Source organism: Aplysia californica, unplaced genomic scaffold (genome assembly GCF_000002075.1).
Source record: "Aplysia californica isolate F4 #8 unplaced genomic scaffold, AplCal3.0 scaffold00535, whole genome shotgun sequence".
In the NCBI taxonomy this organism is placed as follows: domain Eukaryota; kingdom Metazoa; phylum Mollusca; class Gastropoda; order Aplysiida; family Aplysiidae; genus Aplysia; species Aplysia californica.
Genome location: NW_004797805.1, coordinates 303,860 through 317,085, shown reverse-complemented (window position 1 = coordinate 317,085; position 13,226 = coordinate 303,860). Strand labels below are relative to the sequence as shown.

General features: G+C 39.2%; 1 protein-coding gene across 1 annotated transcript in view; it reads right to left on the bottom strand.

Annotated features, from left to right (window-relative positions):
* Positions 1 to 332: 332 nt before the first annotated feature.
* Positions 333 to 13,226, bottom strand: part of LOC101853117 (leucine-rich repeat and calponin homology domain-containing protein) — a gene marked incomplete in the record, with an annotated part of 93,027 nt that continues 80,133 nt past the window's right edge. The window contains 1 exon segment of the mRNA XM_013087027.2: positions 333 to 606. Coding sequence (XP_012942481.1) covers positions 493 to 606 — 114 coding nt within the window.

Below are 13,226 nucleotides of genomic sequence, written 5' to 3'. Positions count from 1 at the left end.
GAGCACCCAACCCCAAGACAGAAAGACACAGCCAATGTGTGTGTGATGGTGGCAGCACCCTCACTCAGTCTACACCACAGTAAACCCTCCTCCTCCTAGAGTAAGAAATCCGCCATCATCATTCATCTTAATAACAGATGGCTCAGACAAAAGAGTGCACTGTACAGCACACTCTACTGGCCACCTGTCTGAGACAATCACCTGTACAAACGACCTCCTCCCCCCCCCCTTTTTTTTTTCTATAACAATGACACTAAAAGATGTGCACTTGTCTAAGACAACCACTTTTCTCCTCGACAATAGGCAGCTGTCCTGGACAATTTTGACTTTGATTCTCCTCCTCCTCCCCCCCCCCCCTGTGGCAGGCCTGGAGGGTACAGGTGGACACTACAGGTAGGGGTAGACGGGCAGCCCCAGCTGCTCTGTAGCGGTCACCAGCAGCACCAGCATGATGAGCACCCCGGCCACACCCCCCAGCGACTCGGCCAGATGTCATACGGCCGACTGGCGTGGCGAGCTGCCCATGGCCACCAGAGCGGCCACCGTGATGGCCACCCGGGAGATGCCGCGCTCCTCAAAGATGTCCTGGGCTCCGCACAGCTGTTCCTACACACACATGGGGGGAGGGGAACAAGAAGAGGATATGGTACAGTTTAGTTTACATATAAAAAAGGGTTGTAAATACAATAGAAGGTCACTAAGTGCAGGGGAAAAGTGAGGCAGACAGAAACAACAGAGAGAAAGAAAAAATGTAGGGCAAAGCACATCAATACAACAGATGGGTCATTCAGTGCAGGGGAAGAGTAAAACAGATAGAAACAACAAGAGAAGATGTCAGATCTGCCAAACAGTGACATCCTCCAACTAACTGCACAGCTTTGGTATGGCAAGAAGTAATATAATAAAGTACATGATATCTGTTAGTTGGTTTGTTTGAGTGGGTTAAAAATACATTGCACAGTGACAGTCATCCCAAACTTGAGTCTTTAGTCTTAGTTTAAGTAGAGTTTTTATGGCGCTCACAACTGAATAAGGTCATATTATGAGCGCCAAGGGGCGGATGTCAACAGAGAAGTCCCTACAGGGAAACAGGCTTACTCTGCTCACCTCTCTAGCTTCAACAGCACAAAGTCTGCTTCGACTATCAAGGCACCCCTGAAATAGCGGGTCACAAGAACATGACAAACATACAAAAGAAGTGGAGGAAAAATAACAATAGTAAGGATTAGGAAAGAAAAAGCAGTTCCCGGTTGCAGTTCAGGCACAGTTATGAGCATGACATTGATGAATCAGTCCATTTACAGTTTCACTGTGCATAAGAACACGTCAATGTCCCGACATTTAGTTTTAGTTTTAGTAGAGGTTTTACGGCACTCACAACTGCATAAGGTCATATAAGCACCAGAAGATTAGAGGTGTTACAAGAGAGTAACAAACAAAGAAAAAAGACAGCGAGATAAGGACAATAGATGTTGGATAGGAAAGAAGGAGCAAACCACACCAGAGCACCCGCCAACCACCCACATCCCCCCTTTGGGAATGGCAAAAAGACACTTCAGTCAGTAGCACCGTCCCGGGGGGGGTTAACTTGAGACTGACGAGGTCAGTTTGTGGTGCTGGGAAAGAAACAAGACTGGCAAAACACACACGTGAGTCACACAGAAACAAAGTAAACAAAATAATTTTTCTTTTCTTTTTTTTTAGATTTTAAAAAAAAGTTTTTCGGCACTTACAACACAAAGAGGTCATACAGGTGCCAAAGAAAAAAAGGAGAGATAAGGATGAAAGATGTTTGATAGGAAAGGAACAATACACCAGAGCACTCTCCAACCACCCACAATACATCAATAAAGCCTTAAGATAGTGGCCCGAGTCAGGCAAAGTTCAAAATCATTCAGCCTCGCCGCGGCACCCCTTACAACAAGCCTTACAACAAGCCTTACAACAAGCCTTACAACCGCATCATGCAAAGTTGTAAGTATGGCAACAAAAATTCAAGTTCTAAAACGGTAAAAAAAAAAAAAATTTTTGGTAAAAAAAAACCCTATACATTTTGGACTGAGTGAACAACGGTCAGAATATGTAAATAACATCAAGGAAGCCACACTAGATAGATCAAACTGGACAATATACATGTGAACTAAATTAGAGCAACACTGATCACTCCCGAGAGTTATATCTGAATAATAAAGAAATCCCAGACACTGACATCTGACAAAAACCCAACAAAACAAAATTCAATCCAATCATCAGAGACAAAACACACTTGCAAAATCTTAAACTTTTAAAGTTATGAACCCAATTGGCAAATGATAGAGTGCAGAAAATGGTATCAGCTGCAACACCGACATTAAAATTAAAAAAAAAACCTCATGTGTGTGTGTGTGCGAGTGTGTATGTGTGTGAGAGAGAGAAAGAGAGAATCAGCCCAATGTCACTAATCAGGAGGGTATCAAGCAAAAGCTGAAAAATGACTAAAGATTGATTTTTTTTTTAACTTAAAAAAAAAAAATTTCCAAGAATTATTAATTTAGATTTATTCCCCATCTATAAAAAAATTATGATTTTAAACAGGCTGAAAAGTGCAAAATACATTTTACAACATTTTGTGAAGTGTTCTCTGTGTTTCTCTTTCAAATGAGTAATTTTGAAGCTTGGGGAGGAGTAATAAATTAAAACCATTTATCCCTACTTTTTCACTTTTTCTTTGCCCTGTTATTTCGATACAGGATTTAAAAAGTGGTTATCTATTGTTGTTAACTATTTGCAATTTAGATAAGAACCCAAAAATTTCAAGAAAACACGTTGCCGATCATCAAATACATTTTTCTCAAAACTTTAAATAAGTTATTTTCAAAATACCATAACATCGCCAACAATTAAAATATACCGAAAATTTTAGACAAGTAGAAAACTGAAAGTGCAATAGCATGACAGTCTTCTTAGTTTGAAAAGTAAAAAAATTGACAAGAGCCTAGTTTTCCCAGGCTCCCACACATATAAGAATCTGGGTCTTTTGTTTGTTTTAGTAGAGGCTTTACGGCGCTCGCAACTGTATACTGTGATATGAGCGCCAAGGGGTGGATGTCAACAAAGAAGTCTTTACAGGGAATCAGGCTTACTCTGCTCACCTCTCTAGCTTGAACAGCACAAAAGTCTGCTTCGACAATCAAGGCAACACGGAAATAACTGGTCACAAAAGTGTGACAAACATACAAAAGACGTAGAGGATAAACTGACGATAGTAAGGATAAGGTAAGAAAAAGCAGCAGTTCCCTGTTGCCGTTCAGGCACAGTCAAGAGCATGACATTGTTGATTCAGACCATTTATAATTCTACTGTGCATAAGAAAAAGTCAATGGCCCCTCTTTAAGAATGGCCTAAAGACACTTCAGTCAGCCGAACGGCCTGGGGGGGGGGTTATCTGGGTCAAATATCGACTTTTTGTTTCAAACATTATAATATAAAGATTAAATACTATTTGAACATAATTTATATAATAAACCTTTAAATTATTCTGTTTCACGCCAAGAGTCTATGCTTGCTAGAAGAATTTTCTACATAAAAGTTTTCCCCCTCCATTTATCAACAAAATGTAAGTGTTAGATACAAGGTTTTAAATTCAAACAGCCCAGATTCAGCAAATGCCAAGCCTCCAGCGGAGGTACCACAAATGTGTTGCGGATGTGCTACTGTCTATGGCCTGCTGCATGCGGAAGGGAAAGACTAGACCTGCATGTGATCCTCAACCAGATTGTCTGAAAATTTTGCGCACCCCCCCCCCCCCCCAATAAGAGCTTTTGTGGGTGTCATAAGGAAGGACTTTTCCGAGTAACGAGCGACCACCCCAACAAACACAATAAAGAAGAGACCTAACCCTAACCCTACCCGAAAAAAGAACCTGCAATGGGCCTCATGTAAAAAGGCCAGCACAAGTCCAAAATGAAAAAACCCCCCCCCCAAAAACCCCCACTCCAAAACAAAGAGCATGCATAATATGGCCTACATCTACATTGCTCTAATAGGGTTTGATACAATATAACACAATATAGTTGGAATATGAATCCTCCATATATAGATCTAGATCTAGTAATCTAAATAAATCTAGACCGAGAACAAGTGAATAGGAATCAGCTGAGTATAGATTCTATAAATAATTCACGCACCTGATGAAATGCTTTTTACCAACATTAATATTACAGCACAACCTATGATAGGGTTTGACACAATAGAATTGGAATATGAATCCTCCATTGAGGTCTATAATGATCTATATGAATCTAGATCTAGATTCTATTAGAACAAGTGAGTCGGACTTGAATGAATCCACATGATCTGAACAATTGAATTTGTCAACAAACGAAATTCAAAATGGCCGCTCGAGCACGAAACTGAAAGTAGATAATTTAGGTCGTCGTCCTTTTTCGCATTCGCATTTCTACTTAGGTTCCGACAATTATGTCGGAAACGCCGACGCCGGCACGAAAACGAAAGTGTCGAAAAAGCCGACGGGAGAAAAAGGGGGCGCTGGCAGTCGGCCAGGCCTCGCACTTTGCACATTGACTGATACAGGTGGGCCTAGCGATAGCATCGGCCGGCTCGCGGGTGGGGTCGCAATTGTCGGATTTCAGACGATTGTCGGCAAACATGCAGGTCTAGAAAGACACACCGCTACACTCACAATGGGACTGACCTGGGCCCAGCTCCTCCGCCATGATGGGAGCAAGTTTGGAAAAAATGACAATATCGTATGTCACAGCACTTTTTAAAAACTGACAATACACATTAAAGTGTAATGAAATCATGCCAACTAATGGATATAGAAGCACTCTGGAAAAACATACGAAAATTTCCAACATAAAAAATTAAAACATATGCATGTCACGCCACCACTGACACAATTTCAATCATTCAAGAGGTGGGCTTCGACCCTATCTATCAGACCCATCCCAGCAAAAGAATGAGATACTCCACAAAATTTTCCCCATTTGGGAATAGAACTTGCGCCATCTGTGTGCCATGGTGAAGCACTTAACCAGATATCAACAACAGTAAGGTATTTTACAATGTTGAACACTGAGTATAAGGTTTGTTTGAGAAGCTACACTGAGAGGGAGCATACTGATAGCAAAAAAGAACTAAGCTACTTATGGTGCTTTCTAACAAAGCACCAATATATACGCATAATAATAAAATAAACCAACGGGATGAATTTTGATTATATCACAAAATACAAAATGAGTTTTGGCTATATCACTATGTAGAAAAAGCAACGGAGCATATCACAATATACTAAATGAACGTAGATCAGATGAGAATACATAACATGGCCTGACCATATCACAAGAATCCAAATAATATTTGAATATATCACAATATGAAAAAGATAATAATTGACCATATCATATAAACAAAATGAACGTTGACTGTAATGCACAAGTAAAAAATCTCAACCACACCAAAGAAATACAAAAATAAACTGAGCATACTGCAAAATACGGCAACAACAAAAAATCCCCCCAAAACGATAGACCCACCTCCATCAAAACCAAAATTTTACAATTGAAAAACAACAAAATGACTTTGCGTACATTGTAAATTTACCCCCCAAAAATAAATATCGTAGCAAAACACCAAAACGACTTGGAATCTTTCACAGAACATAACAACCCCCCAGTATACTTTGATCATATGGCTGGCAACAAACTCAACCAGAGGAAAACATGTTTGTCTCCATATACAAACATTGTACAGTCAGTTGGACACACAGAGATTGCAAACAGATTTTAAGGTTAATGAATATTTTCTTTTACATGTAATAATATATTCTTTGTACTTAAAACACATACATTGTGAAATTCTTGTATAACAAAGCGATTTCCGTATAGTATCCCTCAGATTTCGCTATGTGCGAGCTAGACAGTTCTTTAAGGGGAGACGTACACTCCCGGAAAATTTTTCTAAACGTATGACTTTTATTCAATTTAATGTAATTGTGCAAGAAGTTCATAGGTAAATAGGATGTACTAAAAGTGAATTTGTTGAATTTTTCTGAAAAATGGGTCTCTGTTGCGGCCATCATGGATTTTCAAACCAGTTTCTTAGTGCAGAAGAATTTCATAGTAAATATTGAATTATCAGCCTGAAATTTGGCACACAAGTACAAACCTATATGAATTGGGGATCCATGTAAGGATTTTGACCTATCTTTAAAACTAAAAAAGTGAGCCCAAAGTCATTGGACCCCCTAGAGTCAGTTGACGAAATTTTGGGGTACATATTACAAAAAAAATTGAATATTTCCTCAAGTTTCCAATATTTCCCAATTCCCTTTCATAGATCCCCAGAATCGATCTTAAAGCACATGTACAGCAAATTTGAAGCTTCTAGCTTCTGTAGTTTTTGAAAACTCCTTGCACCCAGGAGGTCATATATGTCAAAAAGTAGATTTTTAGAGCACTTTGCAAAACAGGGATTTTTTAAAGGATTTTTAGAGCACTTTGCACTTTTCAAATTTTTGGCTCGATAGAACAGATGTCAAAGGATATTTTTCCGCAAAAAACAATTTTCCGCAAAAAACAATTTTCCGCAAAAAACAAAAGTTGGATATTTAAAAAATTGTATCGATATTGCCTTGGATCGCCGACCCGGGTCTTCCCTTAATATACAAAAATAAACAGAGTATACTTTACACATGAATTACATTAGTTTCCCAAAATATAAACTGTACTTCCATGAAGTAACAGCAAGCTCTTCCCCTGTTATTGAGTATCTGTACATGATTTTCTTATTACTTTCAAAGAAGCAGAGCCTTTCATCTGACGGAGGTTTTTTTGTTAACTTTTTCTTTTTGAAATGTAAATGTTTTATGCCCCAATCAACGCGTTCGGATCATTTAGGAAACGGGCCTTGACCCTATCAATCAAGGCCTACCAAGGCTGAGAAGGATACAACATCCCTACTCAAAGACTGAGATACTTGATAAAAATTTTCCCAAATCAGGAATCAAACTCGGTTCTCCTGTGTGGATGGCGAAGTACCTAACTGCTACACCACAGACACCAGTGAAAAGAATCTACTTTACAAACAAAATATAAGCTTTTCTGTAGTACAAACTGTATCTCCACGAGGTGATATCAAGCTTATTAACAGTTGTTGAGTTCAAATACGATCTTCGTATAATTTTTTTTCGATGACTCACACAAATAGTCCATTGTGACAATATTTAAGTTTAGTCAAAAGGCTTTTCCCTGAGATCTTTTGGAGGTAAATAACAACCCCTGATGCAAACCTGATTCCACACGCACAAACACACACACACTCACATACAGACACACACACACATTGTCACATCAATTTTTTGCTTCATTTTAGTCTCATCTCACTATTTCATCAGTTTCAGATCACAATTTCTCAACTTGTTCACACAAAAATCAACGAAGGCATGGAACATGACCCAGATCTGAATCAATAAATCAAATGAAAGACAGAAGTAAACAATGGACCCTCTAGGGCATACATGGCCTGGGTACATACACACTGATTTAGCCAGGGTCCAGACATGCAGCATCTGGGTTCGAACACACAGGATTTCCATTCAAATACATACAGGGACAGGGTTCCAAAACAAACAAGACTACATTACAGACAAGCGCAGGCCTTAACTTTCAATACAAAGTACTGGGCCAAACTTCAGACACACAGGGTCAGGGTTCCAACACACGCATGACTACATTTTAGACATGTGCAGGGCTTGAGCTCGAGTATACAGTACCAGGGTCACGCTTCAGACACGTAGGGTCAGGGTTCTGACTAATACAAAGGGCCAAGTTTCAGATATTCACAGGGCTATCGTTGGGATATACACACGGTTTGTCACATGGTCAATGTTCGGACACACAAGACCAGCACAGTAATACTAAGCAGCAGAAGACAGAAGTTGGCTGTGTAGAAATCGCGTGGCTCCAGTCTGGGGAATCCAACCAGGTGCTCCACAGTCTCAGCCAGAGGTGTCAGGTGTACACCCACCAGCACGTCGTCTGACTCAGCCAGCACCGCCTGCAATACACACGCACACAGGACTGTGTCACACAACACACAGGGACACACACGCACACACACGCACACCGGACTGTGTCACACAACACACACACACAGGACTGTGCCACACAACACACACATGCACACAGGACTGTGTCACACAACACACATGGACACACACATGCACACCGAACTGTGTCACACAACACACAGACACACATGGGTGTCATAAAACACAGGTACACACACACACTGACACACATGGGCGTGTCATAACACACAGACACACATGGGTGTGTCATAACACACAGACACACATGGGCATGCCATTACACACCAACACACGTGGGCGTGTTAGACACGCATGGGTGTGTCATAACACAGACACACACGGGTGTGTCATAACACACAGACACACATGGGCATGTCATACAACAGACACACACACATACTGGGGTGTGTCACAACACAAAGACAAATAGGCATATAAATGCGTGTGTTCTCTACTTGTGCTGGCCGCTATTCACAGCAATGGAAGGCGTGTAATGTTTACTCAGTTATCTTTTCAAGGCGAACAGGGAACAACATGAGATAGAGTGTTGTATGTGGACAGGCCAGCAACATTTTGGCTAACAATTGATATTGCTTTCAAGAGAGTCCATAAAAGAATGGGCCTCTACTTCGCAAGACAGAAAGTGAACTGCCAAACCAACACCCTGAACTTGGAACCCCAAAAAAGATCTCACTTGTGATTGGGATTACGACTAAGGATTGTGTATGTTTTTACACCTCAACCAACAGTTTAGCTCACAAAGAGGCAGAATGCAACATATATCTGCCACTCACAGCAAACCCACACTGATTGGGACACAACATCCGTGCAGAAAGACAGCCATACTCGTGACAAGTAGACTTTCAAATGCAGGAACTGAGCTCACATCATCAGCTTATGAGACCAACGGTTGACGATCTGACAAAATTTACTTCAGCCTACTTGGGTCTGCGAGACTAGAGGTAGAGCCGTAATGTTAGTACAGACAAAAATTTTGGCAGATAAGTCAATACCTTCAGGAAAACAATTGATAACCAAGTGTATAATTCCATTTAAAATCACAGAGTCATGTCTTAGTTTTACTAAGTGTTTTACGGCACTTGCAACACAATAAGGTCATATAAGTGCCGAAGATTAGAGGTGTTACAAGAGAGTAACAAACACAAAAAAGAAGGAGGAGAGATTAGGACGATAGATGTCTGATAGGAAAGAAGGAGCAAACCACAGGAGTCATGTCTATATTTTTCATGGAAGCATGACTTTATGCAAAACTTTGACAGTTATATCTAGTACGTTATAACAATCCAAGACAGCTGGTTCTACAAATTTATGAGTGCCAAAAATCCCCTACAATGTTATCAGTTTCCATAGAGAAGTCTATAATTCCAAGAAAAAGGAATGTGTCCATAATTTTTTGAAAGTCTTTAGTCTAATTTAATAAAAACTATTGACAATTTTTTAAAAACCTCTTAGATAGTGATTTCTATAATTCCACAAGGGGTAGTGTGCAGGCAGAGGTAAGAATTTGACCACAATGTACCCCCTAGATAAAAACAAGGAATATCAAAAACAAAATAGATCAAGTTAAAAGACTAAAAATACCCATGCACAAGGAGGCATATGTATGTATGTACGTCCAAGGGAACGAAAATCAACAGAAACAAGAAATGGGTCTTTTCTCTACCAATGAACAGGAAGAACAGAAAAGCAAATTCATTCTGCTGTTCTTTTCACATGAAAAAAAATGACTAATAACTTGTAATAGTTACAGTTGTTTCTGCCCCGCACGACACAATTGTTTTCTGCCCCACTCCACACAATTACTATCATTTAATAGACGGAACATGCAGAAGTGTGTTAACAAACTCCAGCAAGGACCCAGAAGCCCATGTGTCCACAGCAAACACAGACGCCTGCCACAACACTGGGAATGTCAACAGATTTTAAACAGAGTAAAATACCCTGCAAAAAAATAACCTTGGAGGTCTTAAAGAAACCAAGCTGCAGTGTTTGCAAAAGGAAAGGTTGACAACAGCACAAACAAGAGCCACAGGGCTTTTGCCTCTTTCAAAAATTTTAATGGCCCAATGAACAAAACAAAAAGGATTGATTTTCAAAACCCTTAGGGTAATAATAATAATAATCATAATAACATTATTGGCAAGCCCAGAGAGCAGATTTTTTTTTAAAGGGAGAAAGAAACAATAGCTGTCTCAGGTTTTTAAAAACCCAATAGTACCTAGGCCCACTTTATGTATCTTTATTGAGTTTTTTTCTACTTTTAGAATTTAGGTTTCAAGAAATTATTTCTTCAGCACATGCGACCAATACCACAGATTAAATAAATGATGGGCTCAGAACATTTGATTAGCTGGCCAACAATCCAATAATATGACAATAAGAAAAGGTACAACAAAAGGTACTTTTCCAAACTTGTGCCTGAGCACACTTGTTCTTAAAGTTGCCAAAACAGAACAGACAAAACTAGTCCAAGTAACTCTTTAACCATTCATTATTCCACCTGTGACACATTTAGACGCTAAAAAAATGGGAAAGAACTAAAAACACAAAGCATACCCCCAACTCATTGGTGAATGATACATATATAAATGTAAGCAAAAGTAAAAACACGTTCAAGCTAACATTCACTTCGACAAACAAGTAACAATTAAAAACCAATTATAACATAATGACTGAATCAGGTTTACAATAACAAAAAAGCTGGCAGTTTGGTCCAAATACAATGTAAAAATGCAAAGTTTGCATCAGACAATGAGATCAAAACATGTTTCGTTTGAGTTTCAGGTACAGTGCTGAACTGCAAATGAGTAAACTTATTTTTTAGGTTAAAATATAACCAACAACATAAAGAGTCAGTGTCAAGGACGCATATCTGATGACACATCTGAGCCAAAGACACACATAACAATTTAAGTGCGAGGAACATATGCCTAGGGACAGGCAGAGCAAATGTTCTTTATTCTTTGTAATTGTAGGAGTTTTACATCCCAATTGATACAATTTAGATCATTTTGGAAGTGGGCTTCTATGACTTTGTCTGTCAAGGCCAACCTGCTGGTCCAGCATCAACAATCGATGTTTCTGTTCAGTGACCTATTTCTAGTGCACAGTAAAGCACACACTACGATGGACTGTCTGTAAGGCCCAGCACGTTCATGCACATGTATTTTATGTTATGGTGAAGGTATTTGTAAATCGCCTAGAGCTGTATTGTACAGAATTGGGCGCTACAGAAATGGTCTGAATTATTATTATTTTGGATAAAAAGAACATGTTTATACAGAACCAACCAATCTGTTGTTTGTATATGTTTTTACAGAACATCAGAGCCCCATTGCATACCAACTATGACCACTGAGTTAAGATTTTCTTGGGGTTTTTAATAAGATCATCTGGTCAGAGCCAACACTTGAGCCAGTAGTCAGAGTCTGAGCACTACCTTTACCGACACAACTGAAGCACTAATCAAATGTTTTTCTCCAATCTCCTTGAATACAACCAAACATGTTTTGGAATATGAAGAAAATTGTTATGTACATAACTTTTGAGTGTGCCTCATCTCCTCTCCCCCCCCCCCAAAAAAAAAAAAAAAAGAAAGAAAAAAACAAACTAGGGGAAAAGAACACCAAAGCAAGCACATTCTGGGAGTGAAAAAAAAATCAAGACATAAAAAATCAAAATAAATTACCTCGACAAAAAATACTAATAACAAAGTCAAGCTACAAAAAAATATACTCTGCATTTCGCAAAAGAAAAAAGTGGCTGGGTTGAGTATACAAAGGTACAGAAATTTGAAGTCCAAAATCAGAGTATGTGGGTAGTTCTTTACTTCACTAATACACAACCAAATAATCAGACAAATGTTTCTTTTTTAAAATAGTATTTTTAGTAACAGTTTTACAAATAAGTCATATAAGTGCATCGGTGGTCGGTGGGTGCTTTGGTGTGGTTTGCATCTTCTTTACTATCAAATATCTATTGTCATTATCTCTCCTTTTTTATGTATGTTACTCTTTAGTAGCACCTCTTATCTTCAGCACTAACAAACCTAATTGTGTTGCAAGTGCTATAATACTCTTACTAAAAGTAAAACAGACGATTAGGAGGTAGAGACTAAAGAAAAAAAATACAAAGACAAGAGAAACATCCAATGAAAGGTAGGAGGAGAGATAAGAATGATAGATGTTTGACATGAAAGAAGAGGCAAACCACACCAGAGCACCTGCCAACCACCCACAGCCCAACAGATGCCCTAGTGCCACCAACCCACTCCATGCTACAGGAAACTCATCAGAGGTGTCCACTGGCTATGCAGAAAGTCCTGAACATTTCCAACCCCATGGAAATTGTTATGTGGGCAGGGACTCAAAATTTAGAGTAAAATCAATACATCTTTTCTCAAGACAATTTTTATGTAAAGCGATACGACATGCAAAAAGAGATCAATGTATAAATTAATGTATGTTCAAGCATATATTACAAATTCGAGACAATTTCAGAAATCTGGATTTTTATGGGAAATTGGCACCTCAGACTCATGTTTTGGGGGGTTTTTTGAAGTAAAAAATCATCCACATAACAACCATCACGCAGGGCTGGAAAAGGCAAAATACAGACAGACAGAAACAAAAGAGAGATAGTTAAGAAGTTTGAACTAACAGCAGCACCCTCTAACCACTCATGAGGAGAATTAAGTTTAGTTTTAGTAAGAATTTTACTGCACTTGCACCACCAATAGGTCATATACGTGGCAGAGAATAAAGGTGTTACTGGAAATAACATACAGACAGAGTTAAGGTGGAGGAGAGATAAGGACGATAGATGGGAAAGGAGCAAACCACACTAGAGCACCTGCCACTTACCCGCAAAGAGACTCAGTAGGCTGAGTACAGTTACTCATGAACCCAACATAATGTCAAGCAACACCTGAGCTGTGTGTGTACATGGCAGACCCACTGACAAAGTTACAGAGAACAACCAAGGAGGCCACAAGGATTTGTGAAAATTGGGTGAAAATTACAAAAACACTACTACAATGGGGTTCAATAGAAAACAAATGCCAGGTATAATGACCGTTATCACAGATCTGAAAATGTATTTCATTGAAAATAAA